Source organism: Callospermophilus lateralis, chromosome 4, assembly GCF_048772815.1.
Source record: "Callospermophilus lateralis isolate mCalLat2 chromosome 4, mCalLat2.hap1, whole genome shotgun sequence".
NCBI lineage: Eukaryota > Metazoa > Chordata > Mammalia > Rodentia > Sciuridae > Callospermophilus > Callospermophilus lateralis.
Genome location: NC_135308.1, coordinates 114,935,246 through 114,962,763, shown reverse-complemented (window position 1 = coordinate 114,962,763; position 27,518 = coordinate 114,935,246). Strand labels below are relative to the sequence as shown.

The following is a 27,518-nucleotide window of genomic DNA, read 5'->3' as shown; positions in this document are numbered from 1 at the left end:
TGCAGCTCTAGCTGCAGGAGCAGCAGGGAAGAAAGCCTGCCCTGCTGTGTGCAGCACATCTCCTGACAGTGATGAATGACTCTGCTCCCACCCCGTGCAGGAGGCCATTGGAAGCTATGGGGTCTTTACAAATGGTTGCAAGCCAAGACAGACAGGCTTCGCCAGGCCATAGGGAGGAGGAAAAAAGAGATGTCCCACCAGCTCACTCCCTATTGATCATGTACTCACCATGCACACATACGCGCACGCACACACACACACACACACACACACACACCCTCATGTCTCTCTCCTTCAACGATAATTCTAAGTTATTATTCCTAAGTAGTTAAATTACTTCCAAGCCTTTCATCTATCCTCAGACTCTGTGAACAGTTCCAGCATTTACTATATACGTTCACATACCCCTAAGCATAACAAATCTACCATTCATCTCTTATAACGTGTATTTGTGGGTATATGACTCTGGAGCGTGAGGGTAACAGCTCCAAGTCATCTGGGAAAGTTTTGGAATATCAAACGTTTGCAAAAATCCTAATTAGAGTATCCAACATCCTTTTGACCACTAAGCCCCTGAGGCACTCTTTTTATATTTGACAAAATATTCTTGTGTACCTGCTGCATATGAAACATTGAGTAGTAGCTAAGAGCAGGAATGGTGCAACCATATGGCCCGACTGGGTCAGTTTCCACATCTGTGACTTGAACAGTTCACATCACTGCTCTCAATCTTGGTTTCTCCATATGTAAACTGAGGCTAATTGCAGGACTTGGTGATGGTTATGGTGCTTATGGCTGGGTGCCTTGAACAAAGCCTAGCATGTAGCAAGTGCTGGATGGGTGTCTGATACATGTACTGATGGGTGTCAGTACATGTTGTAGAAGTAAAAGAATCAGCCAGGGCCCACTGTGGCCTCAGGAGGCTTCCAAGCTACTATGTGTAGAGACCCTTGTTGTGCAAGGCATGAGAAGCTAGAAACCAAAAAGGAAAAGAAAGTTTAGAGATGTAAGCTTCTGAAGTAAGGTCAAGGTGTACTGGCCACCCCTACCTGACAGGTCTGTCCCATAGCATGGCAAGTGAGCAGGTGAGCTCAGAGGAGGTTGGGCTTTAACTATAAGAAGAGACACCATCCATGCCCCCAAGAAGCCTCATGCCAGTCCTCTGCCCCTGAGCATTAAATGGGAGGATACTTTTTGTTTTGTGGGTTTTTTCTGGTCTTCACCTTGCCATCTGCCTTCCTGGTCTTAGAGGCTAGACCTGCAGCCCTAAAGAGCCATGCCCAAGGGTTTGGGACACTAAGCCCCTCAGTGGCCAAATCATGTCCTCAAATAGAGGGAGCTAATAACTAGGATCATGTTAGTCTCCTAAAAATTACAGGTGGTGCAGGACTGGCTCTCTGGAAATTTATTGAACAATACCATTTTGCCTTTAAATTTATTCTTAAAATCTCAGCAGTGGGAAAAATAAGCCTATTGGAAATTGTGTAAAACTGAAGAAATCAAGGTAAAAAATATAGGGGTTACTAGAAAGCCTTTAAAGGAAAGGCCTGTGGCTATGGTAGAGGCAGTGGTTATTTTTGAGAGAGGAGATTGGGATCAGGAACAGCTACCTGAGGATTGTATTCGAACCAAAGATCTGAATCAGAGGGAGGTTTCAAGAGAGTTGGGGGCTGGAGGGATGGACATTCTGAGCAGAGGGCACAGCACAAGCAGAATCCCAGAGGGGTGAAAATAACGTGTATGTGTGCGCGCGCTCGCGTGCATGTGTTGGGAATGTGGAAGGCAGAGGGTAAATTTCAAATGTTTTAACAATCAGCAAGAATGAGTGGGCTCAGGTTGTGGCTCAGTGTAGAGAACTCACCTAGCACTGTGTTCAATCCTCAGCACCATTTTATTTATAAAAATAAATAAATAAAATAAAGGTATTGTGTCCAACTACAACTAAAAAATAAATATTAAAAAAAAAAGAATCAGGGGAGGGGAGGGGGGATAGTAGAGGATAGGAAAGGCAGCAGAATACAACAGTTACTAGTATGGTATTATGTAAAAATGTGGATGTGTAACCCATGTGATTCTGCAATCTCTACTTGGGGTAAAAAAGGGAGTTCATAACTCACTTGAAGCTAATGTATGCTAATGTATGAAATATGATATGTCAAGAGCTTTGTAGGGTTTTGAACAACCAATAAAAAAAAAGAAAAAAAAAGAAGTAGGAAGTAACCTTAATTTTCAGATTCAAAAATTAAATTAAAAAAAAAAAAAAAGAATCAGTGGGCTCAGTTGGGTGGCAGCAGGGGCCTGGACACCCCCTGCCAAAGTAGGCATTGACCCTTTACTGACTGCTACATGATGGGCATCCTGGGGAGAGCCAGAGCAACAGCTGTGGTACCTTCAGTGGACTTGGGTCAGTCATTTTCCAGCCATTATGTTTTAACTCTCCTCATGTAGTTATTGGTGTATATCTGCTAGATAACAGTCCTGGTGGGAACCTCACATAAATGACCTGTAGGAGGAGGTGAGGGTGTATAGTGGGGGTGCGTGAATATGCCACCGAACTCAGCAAGTGGACTAGAGTCACCCCCTGGGGAACTCAGAGTGCTGTGCTAATGTAATTTTATTCTCCCACCCTTAAGAGCCCTACCACTCTGTAAAGAACAAAAGTGACACGCAGCAAAACAGAAATGTAGAGCTGACGGAATATTTGAAAGGACGTAGGGACCAATCCTCAGCCTATTTATAGGATACCATTTTAAGGAAATTTCAGAGAAGCAGAAGCCATAACTCTCCTACAAATTCTCCAGGTACTTTACAAGCCTGCCAGAAAATGTTCTTCTATGTCCAGCCAACACTCCTCCAGCTAGGATATTTCCAGCTTATAACATTTTTTCCCTCTTCCCTCCCCACTACGATTCAGAGTAGGGGCTGGGTTTTGCTGGTTTCAAGTACATAAGCCAATGAAGATGCTAACCCAGTGAGGCCCAGGACTATCTTCATCAGAATCCGTGGGGGTGCTGGTTTAAAACCCCACACTAAAGAACTACTGCTCTAAACCCTGAGAGATCTCATCTGACCACCCTGGTCCTCTTGCCTTCATATGAGTAAGTCAAAGACTTATTCAGAGGAAGGATAAGATTGTGAGTCTGCCCCTGGCTGAAGAACTGAACACAAATGTATAAGAACTGGAAAGGGTAGTAACAATGTGCCAGGCATATTTTGAGAGCCAATATATTATTGGTCAAATGTCCCTCTCCTTTGTTGTGCTCAGATCATGTGGAAGGTTTCAGAAGGCTCATGAAAGGGTGGTAGATAACACGTTTACTTTTTTTTTAAATTGTTTTTAGTTATATATGGACATGATACTTTTATTTTATTTATTTATTTTTATGTGGTGCTGAGGATCAAACCCAGTGACTCATGTGTGATAGGCAAGCACTCTGACCCTGAGCTGCAATCCCAGCCCCAACACGTTCACTTTTGTTCTTTACCTTGTTTCTTGGCAAAGGCAGGAATACTTGTCAAATTCTAGGTTCATGTTCCACTAAGATTGGATCAACCTTATATATTCTCCCACAGAAGTCAGGGGCTGGATAGGAACCTAACGGATAGGAACAGGGTGTCATCCTGTGGAATCGTCTGTTTTAACCATTATGCACTCAGTCAACCAGGTGATGTGTTGTTGTATTTGAGATAAAGAGAAAAATAGCCCCTACCTTCATGGTGCCTATAGAATAGTGTCAAGTCAGGCCTAAAAATGGGTAATTATAAACCCGTGCAAAACTGATAGCCAGATGTACCCACAGAGAAATTTTATCATCTGGGGTGATTTTTTAAAACATTGCAGCTCCACCCACTTGCTGAATCAGAACCCTAGAATCTGCATTTTTAAAAATATTTATTTTTTAGTTGTAGTTGGACACAACACCTTTATTTCACTTGTTTATTTTTATATGTGGTGCTGAGGATCGAACCCAGAGTCTCGCACATGCGAGGCGAGTGCTCTACCGCTGAGCCACAACCCAAGCCCAGAATCTGCATTTTTAAAAGCACCCCAGTGATTCTTTTAGATCCTTAAGTTTTGACCTTGGGCAGCCCTTGACATGCTCACTATGTATACAAGCAACAGTATGAGAAAGTGGCTGATTGAAGAGCACTGGGCAGTCAGGTCTCCGTAAGAGGCTCGTGACTCCTAAGGGTACTAGCGGTCCTTGCCCCTGGTCATTCACTCTCTGTTGCTTAAGAGCCTCTTTGTCCACTGGCAGTGAGGCGTTCAGAATGGGCCAGTAGACTAGACTAGCAGTGGATGGCAGGGATTCGTAGTAACATAAAACCCTCAGGTGCAACAATGCATCAAGTTCAAGTTAAGCCTCTTTCCTTATTGATGCTTTTTCCCATAATCTGAATAGTCCAGGCCCCAGTCATATAAATATATCAGGTAGAGCAGGAGCCTCCCAAGGCATTTAACTTGCTGATTTCTCATTCCTGTTAATCCTCAGTAAATGATACCCACCCACCCTTTTTTCCCATGTAGCCTAATCCTCTGAATTGCCTTGGATCACCCTTTGGAAAGCTGACACAAAGATTTGGAATATCAACTTTATTGCACTTGAATAATTTGAAAGCCAAACCTCATATTAAATCTAATTCTGCAGTAACCTTGTACATCTATCACATTTGTTAAGAGAAGAAAGTCTATACGTTTAAACTTCTGTGTGACCTACCACTGTAAAAATCTGAAAGGATGGACTTTTAAAAATTTTTATAATTTAACCTGAGAAGGGGAACTAGTAATTAAACATGCTTTGGCAATTGTGCCATTTGGTGGTATTTATAGAGACCCATAGCTCTTCAAGAATGGGCAGAGAAAAAAGTATAATATGCTTGGGGCAGACTGGAAAGTGAGCTTGACCTCTATTTTCTCCTCATTATATGGCCTATCCTCATGGTATATATATGCACTATCCTCATTGCCTAATGAGGATAGTCCATATGTATACCTTACAAGACTGTTATAAGAGTTATATATTTAAAAGAATATAATTGGTTAGTTGGGTGTACTGGCACATGCCTGTAATCCTAGTGACTTGGAAAGCTGAGGCAAGAGGATTGCAAATTTGAGGCCAGCCTCAGCAGTTTAGCAAGGCCCTAAGCAACTTAGTAAGAGTCTATCTAAAAATTTAAAATAAAACATGTTGGAGATGTAGCTCAGTGGTAAAGCAGGCCCCTGAGCTCAATGCCCAGTACCAAAAAAGAAAAAAAGAAGAAGAGTATAATTGCTCAGGACAGTGCCTAGAACAAAGTGAGCATGTATGTAACACATATTAGAATCTGGTAAATATTAGGGGTGGATGATAACAGTTGACCAATTGCTGCCTCCTCATTCCCAACCATCCCCATATCCTCTGAAACAGGAGGATCACCACCTTGATGCAGGAGCCCAGTACTATGTTCCTCTCATTAGTAAAGATTGGCAGCTGTCACCCAGGAGTTAACAGCTTCTTCCCTGGAGGGCTCTAGTGATTTAGGATTACCAACAGATTCCCAAAGAATTTGAAAATCCACAGTACAAGCATCTCTTTTGCCTGAACATTTCAGGAATGGAGAGGGGGTGTTTTGTGTGTTAAAGTAAACGTTGATGGTGTGTAGGCTTGTGCCAAATCCCCATGGTCCTTTGAGATAAAACAGAAGGCCAGACATGGTGGTACATGCCTCTAATCCCAACAGCTTGGGAGGCTGAGGCAGGAGGATCACAAGTTAAAAGCCAGCTTCAGCAACTGAGCAAGGCCCTAAGCAACTTAGCAAGACCTGTCTAAAAATTTAAAAGAAAAAAGGGGGGTGGGGGCTGGGGATGTGGCTGAGTGGTTAAGCACCCCTGGGTTCAGTCCCCTGTAACAAAAAAAAAAAAAAAAGAAGAAGAAGAAGAAGGAGGAGGAGGAGGAGGAGGAGGAGGAGGAGGAGGAGGAGGGGAAGGAGAATGGAAAGAAAAAGATTCAACAGAAGACTTCAAAAAGTACTAATGCTTACTTTGAGATACTTATGTTCTGCTCTGTCTGTTGGTACCAGTTGAAGGGCACTTGGATGGAAAGTTTTGAAAGATGTGCCAGTATACCTGAAAGTCACACTTTTTTTTTCAGGTATACTGCTCCATGGTACATGTATCCATAAGGCCAGGGTGGGACAAGCTCCATAAGTGAGGGCTGCAAGGGCCAGCACAGGGGAACTGCCTCAGCAGGAGGAACCTCTCTATAACATCTTTTTACACTTTTCTCCCTACCATTTGTGAGTATAGTGGGGTCAATTTTGGTCATCTCCTGATTTGTATATTGACCTGGTCTCATACAATATAAAAGGCCAGTGTCTACCAAATTCATGTTTGTTTCAGAATGAATGGTCCCTGAGAAAGCTGAAATCACTCCATATTTGTGGGCTCGTAAAGTAAGGGTCTCTGATTCAGAGCCGTGGGGAGATCTAAATGTTATTGATTAGAATGTGAAGCTCTCTGAGCCAAGTGCTAATGCATACCAAGAGGATAGTGAATCAGAAATCATTTCCAAATCTGGAATTTCCCTAAGAGTCATTCAGAATGTTTTATGTTGAAATATCATTGGTTCTGTTTTGCATGAACACAATGCTGTTTTTCAAATGACTGATTCAAAGTGTTTTCTTCCTTGAAAATACTTTTTTGCTAATAAATCTGGGCCTGCAAGTTAAGAGATAACCTTTTCTTTATTTAACTTCTCATTTGTAACACCTATGCCAGTGCCTGGCACCTAATAGGTCCTTGGCAGATACAAGGAATGAATCCAGTAGAACTCATTCCTTTTATCTGATCAAACCCTAAGCTCCTGATTTGGAAGCTTCTAAGAGAAGGTTCTGTTCCTGTCTCCAAAATTTCATTGTGGGTAGGGACCCATTAGTGGATTGTACAATTAAATTTAGTATATAGAGGTAAGCATTTTAAATTAAATCACATAGAAGGGAAAGAAAATAACCAGTATATATCACATGGAAAGGGTAAATAGGGTTGTTTAAGATGTGTTTGTATGTGCACTGCATTATCAAGTTGAGCTGATCCTAAAGTGTGAAACCTCTGCTCTGACCCAGTCAACTCCCCAGACAACACAAAATGAAAGCCAGCTCTACAGCCTCCTGCTATCAACCACAGGCCTGGTGGGGGCGGGAAAAAAAAGAGTAGTTAGGCCAAAAGAGAGGAATGGATACCACCTGCAGAACTCCAGGCAAGGTTAGCTTGGGCATACTGATGGGGACAAGATGGGAGGCAGGCATTGTCCCAGGGACTGTGGGTCAGACCTGCTAATCAGGAGTTCCTTGAGCACTGGACTTAAGCCCCGTTATGGAAAGTTCTCCTGGAGGGAAGGTCAGAAGACTCCCCCTTTCATGTGGTTAAGGGGATAGGTTGTTTTCTTCCATCACACATAACCAGGTATGCTTAAACTAGACTATTGCCAACACTCTTCAGTTTATCACCAATATGAATCATATGCTGACAGTTCAAACATACTGTTTGTGCCTGGATCCATCTGTTGTGCTGTGTTAGCAGAAGTGGATCAATTTGTTCATAGTTTAGGGCCTACAGACTTCATCTAATTTAGAAGACACTCCAAGAACCAAAGGATGAAAACCAGATAGCATTTGTTTGGAGAACCTCAAATTGACCCCACCAGGGAACTTTCCGAGGAATCATGTAATCGTGATACCTATTGCAAAATTGCTCCCAGCACCTAAATCCAGGAACCCAGTGAGTCAAAAAAGGACCCCTTCCCCCTTTGAACTTAGATTTGCAGATAACTAAAACCTACAATGCAATGGCAAGCCTGTGGCACAGAAGTTGGGCCAGATGCACAACATTGTAAAGGAGACTTTAAACCCCCAAACTGCCTGCTGGATATGGGAGATGTTTCCATCCCTTCAGGCTCCCCCAGGACTCATCCTCACTGCACAATTCCCTCATAATCTAGAGGGAGCATTGTTGGGTTAGTCTGAAGTAGTCTCAAGGAGACTGCCCTCATTAAGCTGGCCTCACATTCATAGTCTCTGACAGTTTAGCTCACTCTTTCCACCATACAAAGTTTCCATCCACAAGCAGATGCAAGAAATATCTGAGAACATTCTAATTGTGAGTCTTTGAAGTCAGGGGGAAAAGGACTCTTAGGAGACAACATTTTAAAAATAATAGTAAGGCCAGGCACGGGGGTACATGCCTGTAATCCTAGTCCTGAGACAGGAATAGTGCAAGTTCTAAGCCAGCCTCAGCAACAGTGAGGTGCTAAGCAACTCAGTGAGACCCTGTCTCTAAATAAAACACAAAATAGGGCTGGGGATGTGGCTCAGTGGTTGAGTACCCCTGAGTTCAATCCCCAGTACCCAAAAAATAAAAAGTAAAAAATTTTAAAAAATTATAGTAAGGAGCTACTCAAATACTAAAGTCATCTTGTGTGCCCTTAAAGGAAATATATTTGCTCATTCTTCCTCCCTCCCTCTCCCTTCTCTCCCTTGCTTCCTCTCTTTCCCTCTCCCTCCCACCCCCCTCCCTCTCTCTTTCCCTCCTTCCTCCCTCCCTCTCTCTGGCAGTGAGGGGGAGAGTTGGCTGCCTGAAGGGCCACCTCAAGGAGCAGGAAGCAGCCTCCATTTCCTGAGCTCTGTGGTTAGGCTTGGGGCTTGATTCCTTTGGAAATACAGATGGCTGGCAGAAAAAAGGAAGCACGAGATGGCTGCCAGTTTTATATTGCTTTTTCCAGGAAGGTCTGAGGAGGGCGGGTATGGGGGGAGGTGAGACAGGGGAGAGCCTTTGCAGATTCCAGAATTGCTTAATTGGGGTCATGCCAAGCTCTTAAAAGCCACCAGTGGCTTTGGGCTCCAGGCATGTGTCTGTTCCTGACCAGCCAGGCCTGGGTGGTGTTTCCTCCAGGCCTCTTGGGATTCGAGCTGCTATTGAGATTTTTGTTATGGGAAGGCAGGAGAGGAGACCCGGACCAGGATGCTCTGCCCATCATCCTGCATGCAGGCCTGCTCAGCCCCTATGAGAAGTGCCTCTGCCAGGCTTGGACTTGGGTTTCTGCTATGAGGAAAACAAGACCAGTGCCTGTGGCCTTCCCCTCCCTCCTCAAGGTGCCCTGAGCTTCTGGCCAATATGGGGAAATTCTCCTTTTGAGACTATTTCAGGCTAACCCAACAATGCTCCCTCTAGATCATTGGCTAATAGCCTCCTTCTGAGTTGCCAAGGCTTTACATTAGAGCAGAAAGAAGGACTCTTCCCGATAGCTTTGCATGTGGGCTCTCCCTGGTGCTCGGATCTCATTAGCAGCAGCAGAAAAGGCATAAAGTAGGGTGGCTTGGTTGCTTAGCAAGAAGCAGTTTTTCTAGGAGCATGTGCTTTCTGCCTCTAGTAGCCAATTGTCTGAGTTCCACACCTACCGTGAAGAAAGAATGAGGGTCCTGTGACCTTAACAGACGCAGCGCATGGTTAGATGGCACCTTAGCCAGTGCAGAGGACTTTCCCAGAAAAGTATGTGTTTAATCCTCTCAAGTATCCTGTGAGGAGGCAAATTTAGGGAGGTTTCCAGGCTTTCCCAAATTCACACAGCTAATTCACGTGAGGATTGCAATGTGACTTCAGAACCCCTGACTCCGAGCCTGGTGTCTTTCACATACCACAGCCGCCTCTGCCAGGAGGGAAGAGGGAATCCAGGAAGAAAGAGCCCCAGGGGAGCAGAGGCATCCAAGGCGCTGTCCAGAGGTTAGTGGAAGAATGTGACTCACTGGTGCGTGTCATTGGAGCCACACGAGGGGATTGTCCAGATTATGCAGTCCCCGAAGGGAGAGAGGCTTCTTATTCCCCTCAGAAGGGATCATATTCTTTTAAAATGGCTTTGAAGTCCTGCTAAGGAAATTAAGACTTAGGGAGACAAGTGGTTTTTCAGTCCCTCTTTCTACTAGAAGGTCATGACTTAGGAGAGAAGGGAGATCGTGGGAAGTAATCTCTGTGAATGGTGCCAGAGCGTGAACTCTGGAAGAATCCAGCAAGGACTAGGAAAAACTACTTTATTCAGCATCTTTCTTTTCTTTTCGAGATGGTGTTTCACCATGTTGCCCAGGTTGGCCTTAAACTCCTGGCTCAAGAGATCCTCCTGCCTCAGCCTTAACCGTCCTCCCACTGTCCTCCACAGACCTATGACTGGGACCACAGGCATGCACCACCACCCCTCAGCCTAGGAAGAACTTTCCCAAGTGGAAGAGTTGGCTTTCAACTGAGATAATTCAGTAGAAAATTGTCTCACCATATACTCAGTAAAACAGCTGTGAGGTAAAAGTCTGCCATTCTGAGATGGTATTTAGGAATTATCTGGAGACACTAATAGGCAAGAGGGTCATAAATGGTATTTTTATAACTTTATAAGTATTTATTAGTACACAGAGGTCATAAACAAGAAACCGAAGTTTTAATGTGAAGAGGTAAACAAAAGTAGTGTCACTGATAGAACTCAGTTCTGATTTTCAGTCAAAAGAAAAAGTTGCTCAAGGCAAGGTGAGTGGAGATGCTGGACCATCGTATATCTTCAGTATGAAAAAGGGCTGCCTTTATTCATTGATTCAGACACTTGACTAGAGGCCACTTTATATCCACAACATGCCTACACAGTTGTAAAGAGGAGCATGGAGCAGTACCTAAGAAGAGAGTCCCAGCCCTCCTGAACCTAATGTGTAAGAGGGGGAGGCAGAACATAAACAAGGAAAGAAACTAATACATAAGGTAATTTCCCATGTGCAGTGTGAGTGCTATGAAGAACCAAAGTAGGGCAGATGGGAACAGGGAGCATGGTACTGTTAGGTGAGTAGTCAGGCACTAGTGAGGCCCAAGAGCCAGCTGGGGAGGATCTGGGGAAGAGTGTCCCAGGCAAGGGAATGACCAGACTCCATTTTATTAAAGAAACAGCACAAACAGTGTTACAAATGTGTGGCAGAGGGATAGGAAGATGCCGGAGTATGCAAAGTTCTCATGGTAGGACTATACATATATGATGCTGGGAAGCCAGTGGAAAATTTGAAGCCAAGAGTGAAGATTGTAGATTCAAAGAGGGAGAAACGGTTGTGGGAGATTTGCTAGCAGACCTCCTAAGCAGGCTAAAAATATGAGCAAAGTTTTTTTCTGATGAAAGTTACAAAACTGATCCAGAGACAACATATGTTCGTGACTGGAGGGCCCTCTCATTGCTGCTCATCAGACAGGTGAAAGGACATCCACGTGTCACATGGGAACCTCTTCATGTCACATGTTGAGAAAGTGTCCAAGTCTTCAAAGAGCAGCACAGAGCTGGCCAAGCCAGAGACAAGAAAGGGATGTGTCTGTAACTGGGTCTCAGCAGAAGCAAGGCACTCCTAAGAGTTAGCCGCAAAAGAAAACAAGGAGGCTCTTTGTTTTTGTTCTGTAAATGTGTATAGAACAAGAAAATAGGTAAGGACAGAATAAAGGCTCCACCTAGGGAAGGTGGTATTCATTAATTTGCTCGTTCAGTTCAGTATTTATTGGGTACCCATTATATGGTAGGTACTCTCCCAACATATAACATTACTTTCTCTCTCTCTCTTTTTTTTTTTTTTTAATTTGGTAATGGGGACTGAACCTACCAGTTCTTAAACGCTGAGCCACATCCCCAGACCTTCCCCGCCTTTTTAAATTCTATCAAGTATTTAAGAAGAAATCAATTCCAATCAATCATGACCACTTCCAACAATAAAAGAGGGAATACTCTCAATTCTTTCTATAAGGCTAGATTTACCAAATAACAGCAGCACAGGAAAGTAAATTACAAACAATCTTCCTTTATGGATACTGACTGAGATATTAAAAAACACTAGCAAACAGAGATAAGAAAGTTTAAAAAAAAAAAAAAAAAGGTTGTCATGACCAAGAGGGTTATCTTACACCAGCCCTTTTTTATAGTTTATTTAGAGACAGGTCTTGCTAAGTTGCTTAGAATCTTGTCAGGTTGCTAAAGCTGGCCTTGAACTTGCAATCCTCCTGCCTCAGCTTCCCAAGCTGCTGAGATTACAGGCATGTACTACTGCACCTGGCCCCACAATATAACATTTCTGATTCTGGAATTGTTTTAAAGATAAAAGCAACAATATTTGGCATAATATTAATGGTTGGTACCAGGAACGGCTGTTTCCCAAAATAAAAATCTCTGGGCTCACAGAATTCAAGAGGCATGGGCGGGGAGCAGTCAAGAAAAGAAGCATAGTGGGGCTGGGGTTGTGGCTCAGTGGTAGAGTGCTTGCCTAGTCTTTGTGAGGCACTGGGTTGGATCCTCAGCCCAACATAAAAATAAATAAAATAAAGTTATTATGTACATTTATAACTTAAAAAATATTTTAGAAATAGACATAGTAAAGAAGTAAAATAATTTTTCCATGGTAGTAGATACTCTGGAGAAAAATCAAGCAAGGAATGAGCTCAAAAATTTGGGGGAGGGGAGCAATTGTAAAGAAGGCCATTTGATTACTTGACTTTATAGTATGATGGGAATCCACTGGAGGATTGGAGTACAGTAATGACATGATCTGACATTTTAAAATAATTACCCTGGTTGCTCTGAGAACAGAGGTAAGGGACAAATGCGAACAGTTTTCAGCTATCACCCTAGTGATATTGTCCTGGCACCACTGCGTTTTGCCTAGATTATTGCACAAAGGCCCCGTGAGCCAATTACAGTCATGCCGGAAGAGATGATGGTGCTGGGACTTTGGGGCCATGAAGGGTTGAAAATTTCTGATTCTGGATTTGTTTTGAAAATAGAGGTTATAGTAATTGGCATAGTGTTAATAGGCCAACTACTCAATTTTCATTGTATTTCTGGCAAATCAAGATGGTGAGGTATTCTAGGCTGCTAGCCAAAAAAAAAAAAAAAAAAAAAAAAACTATCAGAAAGATTGGTCACAAGTAGAGTTGGAATTAGGAGGAAGCACAACTAGAAGGTAGGTAGAATAGCAGGTCCAAAGAAGGGAACTGGCCTGAGAACCACAACAGGGAAGCAAGAAAGGGGAAATGGTTCAGAATTTGAATCTCAGAGATGAGGGGTGTTTTTGGTATTGTCTCTGTGACCAGGGTGCTGATGGGGAAAGTGGGCTGGGAGTTACAAAGCCAGGACTCCAGAAATAACATCAAAATCTGTAAAACTACTAAGAATAACATCAAGGGAGAGGATAAGCAATCTAAACCAAGGCAAGTCATCTGGGAAGGCGGGAGAAGTTCCTGGAAGTCTGGAGTATCAGGTCAGACTGAGGGGCCTGATTTGTGGCCACTGAGGGAGCCTCAGTCTAGAAGGCTATGCTTTGGAGAAAGCATATCTTGCCTTGGAAGTAAGAGGAATTTGAAGGAACATTGGAGATGGTAGAATCAGAAGAGCCACCTTGGGTTCACTAATAGGTCAAGCTCAAATTCATAATCTTTCCTTTTGGGTAGGTTTCTGGGATGCTTGATCATGGAAATAGTGTGCATTGCATTTGGAATGTAGAAAATCTAATTATTTCTTCTCTTAGCCTTTTGTACAACACAGTGAAACACATAGCTCTGATTAGGTTGCTTCCTAGAAAGCCTGAGAGCTAGCTCTAAAGAGTTAAAAACACTTGAAAAACACTGAGTCGGTATTTTTTTAAGCCTAAGTACACCCCACTCTAATCATTCATTTTTCCTTGTCCACTCTCTGTTGAGTCTACCTTCTGTGTCTTTCCACCACACAAAATTCTGCTAAGCACTTTATCATCTATTGTTGGTATTAAAAAGGAAATTGATAGACCTTTTTTTTCATAAGACAGAATTATAATGCTGAGTATGATTGTTCAAATTTCACATGCTTTCCTCCCTACACCTCCAAGAACTTGTATACCCCTTGTCTGATTAGCTTAGCCCTGAAGGAAGGTCTCTAATGACTTGGTTCCACTAAACATTCTTTTCAATGATCTGGCTAAAGATGGCAGAGTTGTTTATCAAATTTAACATGATGTGGCAAGGAGAGCTGCCATTTTGGATGGAAGGATCTGAATTCAGAAAGCTCTCAGTGGACTAGAAGAAAAGACTGAAATTAGCAAGATAAAATTAATAAGGGCACTAGAGACCTCTATTCAGGGTAAACCATCATTGTATAACATCAACATAAACTAGAGGAGATTGTGAGCCAAAACATCTCGTCAGGATATTTTTTTTTTGTGGACTTGGGTCTGTTTTATTTGTTTGTATCTTGTTGGTTGGTTGGTTGGTTTGTTTTCACTCATAGTCTTAATCTAAGACTGTAAATCAGACCTACACAGATACATGTGCATGCACATAATGCAGATAACAGCTTCATTAATATTTTTGACAGAGCGAAGTCCAAATCAAAAAAAAAAGTAATAATTTCATCCTTATTTAGACTCACCTTAAGTGTTTTCAGTTCTGAGTTCTAGTCTTTGAGGTTTCAGACAAACTGTAAAGCCCCCAGACGACCCCTACCACAGTACTTGGGTGCTCAATTAATAAGTATTTGTTGAATGAATGGCAACTTCAGCAGTGAGGGATGGTCCCCTGGGTCCTGTAAAAAATAAGTGAGGGAATTAGGGAAGGGAAAACTCTTCCAGATATTTGCAGAGCTCTCAAGCAGTAGAGACTGAATTTAATTCATGTTCTTCCATAATACATACCAAATGTACCAATGGCTTTGGGTCAGTTTAAGGAAGAATTTACCAATTCTGTTCTTCCCTTGAATGAACTCACATTAAGTACTGCAGAGCTCAGCTCGTAGGACAACAACTGTCTACAACAGTTCTTTCAACAGAGGCCAGGATAAGCTATGTTGTGGAAGGAGTTCCTCCCCTCAGTATGGGTGATTTGGTGGCCTGTCCGCCATATTCATTGGGGAGCTTCTCCTTCCAATATGTCCAGATTGATTGTGGCTTCTTTTTTCAACTTTGTATAATCAACATGGCAAGAGAAATTATTACTTAAAGAAAAAAAAATAGTTTAATGGAAACTTCTAAGGATAATGCCTCTGAATTAGGGAAAGCCAAGAAATTAGGAGCCCCTTTTAAGCCTCGCATTTATTTTTTCATCTTGTCCTTTTGTCAATTGACTTCATAAATATTCATAAAGGAATTGACGGAAAATAATAAGAGTGTTCTAAAAAATCTTTCCTGAGCCTTTTGGTTTTGCTATCTTGTAACAAGTAATTATTTGAATATAAATCTCTGGTCAGTTATATTATTACAAAACTAGTAAGTGATCTAGTTTTCAGAGGTTTGGGGTTTTTTTAATTTAATCAGGATTTCAGATATCTTAGGATCTGGCATGAAGGCATTGGTTCTGTGACCAGACATTGTTCATCTCAGATTCGGAGTGCTTCCATGTGTTGAAGCTCTAAAGCTGCAAACCTCTCTTCTGCCCTCTCTCTTCGCCCAGATGAGAAGGATGGAAGCCAAGAGCGAGCTGGAAGCATAAACTCAGGCCTACAAGTGGGCTGTACTGTATGTAGAACAGCAGACAGGACTTCCAAGAGGACAGGAGCCAGGAGGGGACCTTCACCTATGCCCCAGATCTGTTGAGGGAGACCTACTCTCAGTGGGAAAAAGCTCAGTTGCACCTTGTGGCCACAGGGGAAATGGCCTGGAAAGCAGTCACAAGTTTGGGAATAGGGGCTGGCACTTCTGCTGACCTCCCTTCCCCTTCCTTGTGAACTCTGAGAGCAGCAGCCACTGGTTTTGTCTACGTGTGTTCACCTTTGTTCCTTTGCCACTCACAGAAAATTCTCCTCCCTCCTTTGCCAAAAGTCCCCTTTTGTTCTTCAAATGTTTGCTGGCCACCCACTGGGAGGTGGACAGTAGTGTTCTCATTTTTAGACGCTTTGGCTAGAATGAGACATTCCCAAAGCCGAGCCCTGATGGCACGTTTCTGAGGCATTATTTTAGCTTTTTTTGCTGCTGTGACCAAAAGAACTGACAAGAACAATGTTAGAAGAGGAAAAGTTTATTTGAAGGCTCACATCTTCAAATGTCTCAGTCCTTAGATGGCCAGCTCCATTCTTTGGGCTCTGAGGTGAGGCAGAACATCATGGCAAAGGAAAACAGCTGGGAGCATAGCACCAGGAAGCTATATATTTTGTATGTGGTGAGTCTGCCCTCACCACATACAAAATATATACCCCAAAGGCACGCCCCCAGTAGCCCACCTCCTCCAGCCTCACCCTACCTGGCTACAAGTTCCCACCCGGTTAATTCCTATCAGGAGATTAATTCACTGATTGAGTTAAGGCTCTCATAACCCAGTTATTTTACCTCTAAACTTTCTTGCATTTTTTCATACATGAGCTTTGGGGGGGAGGGGAACACCTAATATCTAAACTGTAACATTCTGTCCTTGGCCCCCAAAATTTCTGCTCATCTCATAAGGCAAGATTCACTTAGTCCATTTCCAAGAGTCCCCATAGTTTCAACATTTTAGTATTGCCCAAAAGTCAAAGTCCAAAATCTCTCCAGAGTCTAAAAGCAAACTCTCAGTGTGAGCCCCTCTACAAATCAAATGCAAGTTACCTGTATCCAATATATAAAGGCACAAAATAACCATTTCCATGTGAAGAAATAGGGGCATAGAAAGAAGGGATGGAACTAAAGCAAGATCAAAATCCAGCTAGGCAAACAAATTCTGTAGCTCCATGTCCAGCATCTGGAGCACATGACATCCTGATGTTCTCCCTAAAGGGCTTGCGTAGCTCCACCGCTGTGGCTTTGCTGGTTGCGGCCCACATGGCCTCTCTCTTGTCTCTGCTCCATTCCTGTAGCTTTCCTCAACAAACATGGCACAGTACTGACATTGCGGAGGTCTCCACTGCAGCTTCAGCTTCCTCCTCACGTTTCCATGTTTCACTCTTTCAGGGGCAGCCCACAGGCACCCTGACCCTGCTGAACTTTTTACCTGGGCTCCCAGGCCTTCCTTTGAAATCTCAATGGAAGCCTCCATGACCACTGAACTCCAGCATCCTGTAGTTCCGCAGAACCAGCCCCATGTTGACACCAAGGTCTGCCACCATCTCGAGCAGTAGTCAAGTCTCCTAAAACCCTGGCTGGCAGCAGCCTCTGAATGCCTGAGTGGCTGAGCATGATGTAGCAACTCCCTAGCCACCACCGCCACCCCCACCCCCCAACCCTCTCCACCCGGGTGCAAGCAGGATGCTCCACTGATCTCTGCTCAAGGGAATCTTTACTTTTTTAGTTGTCAATAGACATTTATTTATTTATTTATTTATGGTGCTGAGGATGGAACCCAGGGCCTTACACATTCCAGACAAGCGCACTACCGCTGAGCCACAGCCTCAGCCCCGGGAATTTTTACTTTTATGCCCTTAAGCCTGAGATCGATGCAGTCTGACCAATTCCTGAGATGCCCTCAAGCAATCTCTCTTATTGTCTTTGGCATTTCTTTAGTGACTGTAATGTCTTTAAAAACCACACATTCCTTAGCCCCAGTTTTACTCACAGTTTTCTAGCCAAACTACAAGTTTTTCAAATCTTTCTGCTTTGCTTTCTGTTCCTGCTTATCACAGTAAATTTGGCTAAAAGCCACTAGCAATAACCATGCCACTGCCTGAATACTATGCTGCCTAGGAATTTCTTCTGCCAGATTAAGAAGTTTATTGCCTTTAAATTCAGTCTCACAGAAAGTCTCAGGACACAGGCAAAATGAGGGCAACTTAATAGCCATAATATAACACAAATGGCCTCTCGTCCAATTTCCAACAGAATGCTTCTTTTCCTCTGAAACCTCGTGACCCCAGTCTTTGCTGTCCACAGTCTTATTGACACTCTGGTCTTCTGAACTCCCACCAGGATTTCCCATTAAGGTCCATTTACAGCATTCTAAATGTTTTCCAGCTTGCATTGCCAAACTTTTCAAAATTTCTCCCACAAATTCCAAAAAGCTCCAAAAGCTTCTGAACCACATGATCAGATTAGTCACAGCAACAACCCCACTTCTCAGTACCAATTTCTGTAATAGTCTGTTTTTTTTTTTGTTGTTGTTTTTTTTTTTTTTGCTGCTGTAACCAAAAGAACTGACAAGAACAATTTTAGAGGAAAAGTTTGTTTGGGGGCTTACAGTTTCAGAGGACTCAATCCATAGATGGCTGACTCCATTGTTTGGGACCACAAGGTGAGGCAGAACATCATGGTGGAAGGGTGTGGCAGAGGAAAACAGCTGGGAATGTGGCACCAGGAAGCAGAGAAAGTGTCCACTCCCCCAAAGGCACGCCCCCAATGACCCTCCTCCCCTAGCCAAACCCTGCCCACCTTCAGTCACTACACAGCTAATCCCTATCAGGGGATTAATGCACTGATTAGGTTAACTCTCATAACCCAGTCATTTCACCTAAACTTTCTCACATATGTGAGCTTTTCAGGGACACTTAATATCTAAACCGTAACGGGTATATTTTCCGGGAAAGCCTGAGTCTGGCTTTGCAGCCACTAACATGGTATGTGATCTTTGTTGGGAAAACATAACGGCGGCAGCACCCCAGGAAAAAAACCCCAACATGGCGTGTAACGACCCTCTTTCTCCTCTTTGTCTCTTTCACTGGCGCAAAACGTTCCCGCCGGCGCCAACGTTCAAACCCTGCTGGTTGGAAGCCTTAGCCCCAATTAGAATTAACTTCTTGGGCTTGGGAACTGACATATGGAAGAGCTTGCCAATAAACGGACGACCTGTTACCTACCTCAGCCCTGCGACCTCTCCTTAGACCTATATAAACACACAGCCTTTTGTATTAAAGTGGAAACCTCTTTGGTGATCTGTGTCGTGTGGTGCCGCGTCTTCCAGTCTTACAATCTTGATCTCCCTGAGACTCAGTTTCCTCATCTGTAAAATTAGACATTGCAGGGTCTCAGATTTTGGACAGTATAAATAAGCACCAAGCCCAGTTCCTGGCATGTAGAAAGTGCTCAGTAAATCATAGTAGTTATTATTGTTAGTTAGCCTTAATTATACAAAGTCTAATTAAGTTGCACGTTTTAACTCTCAAGGTTTTGTTTTGTTTTGTTGTTTTTTTGTTTTTTTTTTTTTTTAGTTGTTGATAGACCTTTATTTTATTTATTTATATGTGGTGCTGAGAATCGAACCCAGTGCCTCACACATGCCGGGCAAGTGCGCTACCACTGAGGCCCAGCCCCAGCCCTGAACTCTCAAGGGTTTTATGTTGCTCTTTTTGGTGCTGGGAAATGAACTGAGGGCCTTATACCTGGTAAGCACATGCTCTACCACTGAGCTACACCCTAGCCCTCATGACTCAAGAACTCTTTACTGTAGATGAGAGTCCACTTACATTTATATGATGAACTCTGCCTGGACCCAGAAAGACTGAGACAAGACAGTGTGTTTTACTTTCTCTCTTTATTTACAATTTTTATTCTTGTCCTTTCTTGCCAGGGGAGAAGGGAGGGTACCTGATTGAAAACCTACACAGATAGACACAGAATAAATCTGTCTTTTCCAAGGTTATCATTTCTATTTTTAATTTTTTGTTGTTCCCAAAGATAAAAAAAAAAAAACAGAAGCTAAAATATAATATTAAAATTTTCAGTTGCCTTGGTCCCAAGAGTGACAACTGCAAGATGAGTGTTTGTCTTTCAGAGCTGTGGTAATGTGGACTTCGTGCTCCTGAAAGTCTCTGCCCTGAGAGAATTTGATTACCTGGGCTTGTGGTGGGATCAGAGATCAGTTTTCTTACTGCCTTTTCAAGTCAGTTCAGAGTGCTCTGAGCTATAATCAATTTCCTGTCCTTGATTCTAGAGCTGCTGCCTCCTGCCTCCTGTCTAACTCCACACTCTGGGGCCTGGATCTCAAATTCAGGCCTCCTCTGCTTATGGAGCCCACCTGTACCCTTTTCTGTCTGCATCTGTCTTCTCTGTTCACACCTCCCTCTCTACAAGTCCTGCTCCTGCCGTTTCAGGGCCTTTCTAGTGTCAACTCTCCCCCCTCCTTGGAGTCACACAATCTGTCCCCTTAAAAGTCAAGATGATGAGGGGTATGTTGCTTAACTCATCTTGAATGTTAGCTCAATGGATCTTGATCTACAACAGGGATCTTAACCTTGGCTGCACATTGGAATTGCCTGGGAAGCTTTAAAAACTCCTGATACCCGAGCCCCACCAGAGATTCTGCTTTCATTGTCTGACGTGAGGTCTAGTCACTGGACATTTTAAAGCCCTTCCAGGTGATTCAGTGTACAGCCAAGGTTGGGATCCACAGGTCTACAACCCAGCCAATTCTAAAACTGGAGCTGGACTCTAACAATAGCTTTTTTGTTCCCCAAGTGACTTGTGTGCCACAGTGTTTAAAATAGTTCATGTGAATATATAAAACATCAAAGTGGTGCTTTTCCCCTTTGTGCTAGTTGGGTAGGTTTGGGGGAAGGAAATAGTAGAGCTCCTTTTTTGAAAATTAAATTCCTAGATTACCTCTTGGCTGCCTTGACAGGAATAGCAGCAACCACGTGCCTTTATTGAGCTCTCATTACTTCCTCGGCTCAGCATATGCATTATACCAGTGTAGTCCTCATAACAACCCCATGAGTGAGTCCTAATTTTGGCTTTATTTGATTAATGAAGACCCTGAGGTCCAGAGAGCACTGTACTGAACTTGAGCCCAGGTACATTAGCTGCCAAAACCTCTCTAATTCTGTATCCCTGGGGAAGAATGGTGTATCCAAATAGCTTCCTGGACAATAAGGATGAACTTGCTTAACTTTGGGGTTGCACATTTTTATTAAGAGGTAACCTCTTTATTTTTAAAATTATTTATTTGTTATTCCAATTTGTTATATATGACAGCAGAATGCATTACAATTCATATTACACATACAGAGCACAATTTTTCATATCTCTGGTTGTATACAAAGTGTATTCACACCATTCGTGTCTTCATACATGTACTTAGGGTAATGATGTCCATCTCATTCCACCATCTTTTCTACCCCCATTCTTCTCCCTTCCCCTCCCACCCCTTTACCATATCTAGAGTTCATCTAATCCTCCTATGCTCCCCCTCCCAATCCCACTGTGAATCAGCATCCTTATATCAGAGAAAACATTTGGCATTTGGTTTTTTGGGATGGACTAACTTCACTTAGCATTATATTCTCCAACTCCATCTATTTACCTGCAAATACCATGATTTTAATCTCTTTTGTTGCTGAATAATATTCCATTGTGTATATGTACCATAGTTTCTTTATCCATTCATCTACTGAAGGGTATCTAAGTTGATTCCACAGTTTAGCTATTGTGAATTGGGAGTTGCACATTATTTAAATTGAGTTCCATTCTTTTGTTTATTAAGAGCTTCCATAAATTTGATTTCGTATTCACTCCCAAGTTGTCTAAGTGTAGCTGGGACTGGGAGGCCATTTAATAAATTGGATTTCTCCATGCACTCAGGAGGCTCTTTTAGAAAAGCATCTACTTGAAACGCCTAACCTATCCTTTCTTTTACTTAGTCTTCTTTAATAACTTTTTTGGCCTTGTTTGATTAATGAAGATCCTGTGAACCAGAAAACACATCATTTTCAGGTGGTTCATAAGCAGCAATAACCCCATTTTGCAGAAGGAGAAACTGTTGTGCCAAAATATTAGTAACAACTGCTGCTAATTGGCTTTTAATAAGTACAGGCTCTGTGCCAAGCTCTTTATTATTATCCATATTTTACAGATGAGGAAACTAAAAATGAAAAAAGGTGAATGTACTGGCTCAGGGTGATATAGCCAATAATCAGGCACGAGATTTGTTTGCTTATTTGTTTTTAACTTGCTAACCAGCAAAATTGCAAGACCTGGATTTCATATGCAGGTGGGGCATTTGAACAACCGTGTCTGAAACAGACTCTTGAAGTGTAAACTGGATTTTCTTACTGTGTGCCTAATGGCCATTTAGAAGTTATTGTGAAACAAAAAACTTTCTGCCAACCTTGAATATCATCCTGAGATTAAACAGGTTCTAAATACTCCTTTTGCAGTCATCTCAATGCCAGGTTGCTTTGGTGTGACAAGCCCCTACAGGTGAGAACTGGTTCCTAGAGCATATCACACTCCATCCACCTCAGCTCTGGTGTTTCACGGTTGCAGATTGATGATGAAGATCCACTGTCTGCTCCTGGGTCTCTCCCAGTCACAAAGACACTAAGGAGAAAAGCCCAGCTCCCCTTCTCACCATGATGAATATGCCAACTTTCCATCTTAAGCATAAGACACACATGCGCAATTCTGTAAGGAGAACAACTCCGTGGAATAAAAAGGAAAGAGTCAGTGTGGAAAACAGATGGGGTCTCAGGGAAGATGAAGGGCCCAGCAACCTATGTCAAGGCAGAGGGTCATTAGTGAGTGCAACCCTTTTCTACAGTGTTGTTTATCCCCCTGCAGGGCATACAAAACCATTGAAGACGATGACTTGAAGTTCCCCCTCATATATGGAGAAGGCAAGAAGGTAAGTGCCTGTGCTTCCCAGGATTGAGAGAAGCCTGTGTCCCCTTGTTGCTCTGCATGGCCTGTGGCAACAGCTCATCATTTTATAGCTTTCCCAGCTTGAAAGAATGCCACTTCCATCATCCCTCAGGTCACCTGTCTTGAAGGTCCAAGAAGTGGCAAGATTGTAGAAAAGGAGGTGGGTGGTAAACTCCAGGGATGAAAGTCAATTTTGTGAAAATAACATCCCCCTTTCCCAGTCCATTTGAGTGACTTTTTACAGTGTTGAAACATGACTACTTTCACTTACATCATTTCATTTTAGATCTGACAGCAGACTAGGAGGCACATTCATTTGCTAGAGGAGACAGCTGGGACTGTGAGGTTAAAACAGCTCAGGCAGAGCTGCACAGCCAGCCAGGGGCAGCTCCAGAAGTGGAGCCATGGCTATTTGTCCCCTTCTACCAGTTTCATGCTCCACCATGGAAGTTCAGACTATGCCTCAGAGCCTCACTATAATTAAGCTATAGGATCCCATCAACCAGAGCCCAACTGAGGTGGCGAACACTATCATCAGCTGGGCCCCAGTCAGAAGCCAGAGCTGAGTAGCACAGGGTTGAACCAATGGAAGGACCGGAGATCTTCAGATGCTCTGTGAGCAGATATTGGAGGAGACTGAAATCATGGAGGAAAGATGAGAAAGCTTTGAAGCCCAATTAGAATAAACGCCTTCTAAATCTTTGCTTTCTTCCTCTCAACACTAATACATTTCAACTCAGTACTAAGTGTTCGAAATAGAAGTGAAATGTGGTCATATGAAGAAGAATCTTCAACTGAAATTTTTTGCAGCATTTGATAATGTTATCAAGAAAAGTGACTGATGAGAAAACCAAAGCATGCCTTCCTGCGCAGAACATATGTGGGCTTTTGTTTTTTTGTTTTGTTTTGTTTTGTGTGTGTGTGTCTGTGTGTGTGTGTGAAAGAGAGAGAGCACACAGAAAAGTCTTCATTGGTGTAGCCCCTCCAGATCCTAATGGAAGGAGGCATTTCATGAATGAAAGCAACACATGAATATCTAACCCAGGTGGGGATCATTTTAAACACTAATGTGGCCTTCATTGACCATGTCTGGCTTAGAATCATGACAGGGCCCAGCTCTGTTCCTGACAAGAGTATGTGTTCTTCAGTATGATGGGTGCCATCAATGTGCCTCATGGTTCAGGTCAGTGACCTGCACTTGCTTCTGCAGCTCCTTGTGGGGCTGAGATTCCTAGCATTACCCTGCTTTCTCCAGTGAGTTCCAGTAAGACCACATTCTGTTATCTTTGTAGCCCTAGTGCCTGCCCAGCCGGGCCCCGACACATGGAAGACCTTCAGTGAATGCCTAAGTATGAAGTTAAGTTGTGCAGTTCTGTTCAGTAAACTCTCAGTGCAGCAGAAAAATGGACTGATGTGTTCTTAGAAGGTTATCAGCAAGGAGATTTAAGGGGTTAAGGATTTCTTGCAGTTCAGGTCATGAAAACATCATGTTTCTCAAGCATTTCAGTTAGTGAAGGCGTGACAGTCCTATGATGAACAGCTGGCAAGTTCTGTCATTGTACCTGTCGGCCTGTTTAAAAGCTGATGTGGGCTGGGGGGTGTAGTTCAGTGGTAGGAGTGCTTGCAGAGAGCATGCTCCATCCAGGCACTAAGATTGATCCCCAGCACTGCAAAGACAAACTTAAGTAAATAAATGCAAGTCACTGTGTCTCCTCTTGACTTTTATTGGTGGCCTCTGCCTGACCCAAAGTAGTGCACCATCCCTGTCTGAGCCCTCCCTGATTTCAGGTAGTTCCCTCTAGAACATTCATGGGGTTTTTTTCTCTCGATGCCTACTCCTACACAGGAGGCTCTGAGTGCTTTCACAGCTGTTACTTTTTATTTCCAGAAAAGCTATTAAGATTTGTGTGGGTAACACCTGTATGCTTTGTAAACAAGTTCAGGAACTTGCAGGAACATCAGATTTCTTTGAACTAAAACACAGGCGTGTGCTTTTTCCAGCCAGAGAAGCTGCCCTGGCAGGGAGAGATGCAAGGGCCACAGGGGACTCAGAATCTTCACAGTTCACGTTGAACACCTCTTTGCTGGAAGGAAGTCTGTCCAGGCTCCCAGCAGAGCAGAGGTTTCTGCAGCCTGATGGCCCAGAGGTCCCCAAGTTCACATGTCATGTTTGCATTTTATTCCCTTTGACTCTGGCCCTTAACCTTTCTACTCAGATACTTTTTGGTTTGAGACTAGCTCCAAAATGCACAGCCCTTTTGGAAAATGAGGATAGGAAGGTGAAGACAAAGTATTGTATCTGACAATGGATTGTCTTGATTCTTAGCCATTATTTACTTCATCCGTACCCCTGTGAGGGTTCTTACTACCCAAGGACTAGAGGGAGGTTTCAAGCTCAGGTCTTTGTACCACGACATTACATGGAATATAGTATTGATCACCTCAGGGTTCGGCCACTGGGCTCCATTTCACCCAGTTCATTCTGACTTGCATTCCCCCTCTCCCTGAGTCTGTCTGTCTTGATGCTATCCAACCTTCAGCACAAAGCTTAGTGCTACCTCCTCCAGGGGACTTTCTCAGCAGAATTTTTATCTCCTGTAAACTCACATAGTCTTCATTGTCCACATGTCCTTCAGTACTTGACCATATTTCCTATGTTATTAGTTAGACATTACCTCAACATGTTCCTTACCAAGCTCCTTTATAGAAGGATGAGGCCTTAGAAAATTGTGTCCCCTATCACTTAGTGGGTGCTCAGTAGATGTTTGGGTACATCAAATCTATGGCATCTCAGGAGATATTTAAACTGACTGTATAGATATTAGAATACTAGTGTTGCATCCTTAAAACATTTTTTAAAAACCAGCAATTTGAAGAAAGCTTGAGTTCTCAGCCCAGTGGTCTCTGGGTAGCTACTGCACTGGTGAAATTTTGTTCCTGTCCACCCAGAGGGAATTTGGAACACTAAAAGGATAGATCACGGAGTTGCTAAGAATTTACTTTTTCTAGTCATAAAGCCTAACAGTGAGCTTTGGGAGGACAGGAGGGTCCTCTGATGTTTTTTTTTTGTTTTTGTTTTTGTTTTTTGGTTTTGCTAATACCTATCACAGAGCTAGGGACAAACCTGGGACTCAGCAAATACTTGTAGAGTGGATGTGTTACAGAAGGATGGATGGATGGATGGATGGATGGATGGATGGATGGATGGATGCTGTTGGGTTTGGTATGAACTGATTTCAGTAACTGCAGACATTACATATGGATTGGAGTTAGTTTATTGAGCACTCTTCTCTCCAGTTTCTACAAAAGAAAGCTGCAAAGAGACAACAGCAACTCAATAAGGTTAGGATAATTGGTAGGAAAACCATTCCTCAAATACAGAAGTGATTTTGTGGCACTATTCCTTGGTAACAACTACCCATATAAGTTAACAGCAAGGGACATGGAAAGATGGGCAGGAGTAATTGGACAATTTTTTTCATCATTCTTAGCCCATAGCCGCTGGAGTGTGATAAGATGTTTTCACGCTGTATTTATTTCTGATGACCCTCTGTTTATACTCCTAGGCCCGGGTAATGGCAACTATTGGAGTGACCAGGGGACTTGGGGACCATGACCTGAAGGTGCATGACTCCAACATCTACATAAAACCATTCCTGTCTTCAGCTCCAGAGGTACCATTTGAGGTTTTTGTTTGTATTTTGAACTATAAAATATTTTTTCATTTTTCCTTTCCTGACTCACCCCCCCATGTCCAAACAGTAGCCAGCTCACGTTGCGTGTGCTTCTCAGTGTCTCGCGCCACTCCATTCTCACTTTGACTACCCTGGTTCATTCCCTCGTCACCTCCTGCCCAGAGAGCTGCACAGTCTCCCTCTCTGCCTCCTTCAGTCCATCCCACAGATTGCAATCAGGGGAATTTTCCCAGAGAACTCCTCTGACTCCTAATTGCTCAGAAACCTTCAATGAACCCCCTTGGCTTGGAGAATCAAGCCAGACTCGTTCAGTTGGCATGCAAGGCTTGTTGTAATTTTGGTCTAACTTTCTAATCTGATCTTTGTTCCCCTGCATCAGCCAAGTGAATTTGTTTCCTGTACATGACCTTTAATTTTCCAATATTTGTTTAAAACTACTCCATTTGCCATGACTGTCCTTCTTCCTGACCTCCAAACATACAGTTGTTTTTCTTTGTGGTTGAGCTCAGGTGCTTCTCCCAAGGGGGCTTCTGATTTTCCCCTACCCCAACCAGAAGTAACACAGTGAGCTTTGCCCTGTAATGGCATTTTCACTTACTGCTTTACATCACAATTATTCAGGTATGCCTTATCCTCTCGTTAGATTTTAATTACCTGGAGAACTTGCATCATTCAAATGCTGTTTAAACAAGTTAAATCAAAAAACATATTGAACATACATGTGGTTTTTTAAGACTCAAGTTTCCTACAGTACTGGAAACCTTAACAGTTCAATGTTCACTTGCAGAGTATATCAGTTAGAAAAGATTTTGCTTCCATGTTATAGAAAAATCTCTTAGTAATTTAGACATTGATCTTTTTTTACATAATAAGAAGGCTGGAATTTGATAGCTCCTAGTGCAGATTCTGATTCCTAGCTGTGCCAGAGCTGGTATCCTGGTAGTTTTCTGGTTTTTCTTTCATGGTTGCAAGGTGGTAGCAGCAACCCCAAGTATAACATTCTCATGAAAGACAGGAAGGAGAGGCAGCATCCATCCAACACATTGACCAGAACTGTGTCACATGACTTCTCCTAAGCTGTAAAAGGCAGGGGAGGGGGGTACTTTACCAGTTTCTGTAGTAGAGGAGAAAGAAGAAGGAGTGAGTTAGAAGGCCTTACAGTGAAATGCCAGAATGTTTAGATATACTCCACCTGTATGTTTTTCTCAAGAATAGGTGCTGGGTTTTTGGTTTCCCAGTTTGGTTGGTTGGTTTTTGATTGGCAGTTGAACACAGGACCTTGCAAGCTCTAAC

General features: G+C 43.0%; 1 protein-coding gene across 1 annotated transcript in view; it reads left to right on the top strand.

The window, feature by feature from the left end:
- Ppm1h (protein phosphatase, Mg2+/Mn2+ dependent 1H) overlaps positions 1-27,518 on the top strand; it is a 265,919-nt gene that overhangs the window by 198,520 nt on the left and 39,881 nt on the right. Inside the window, exons 7-8 of the mRNA XM_076854810.1 lie at positions 22,450-22,513; positions 26,097-26,204. Coding sequence (XP_076710925.1) covers positions 22,450-22,513; positions 26,097-26,204 — 172 coding nt within the window. The remainder of the gene's footprint in view (positions 1-22,449; positions 22,514-26,096; positions 26,205-27,518) is intronic.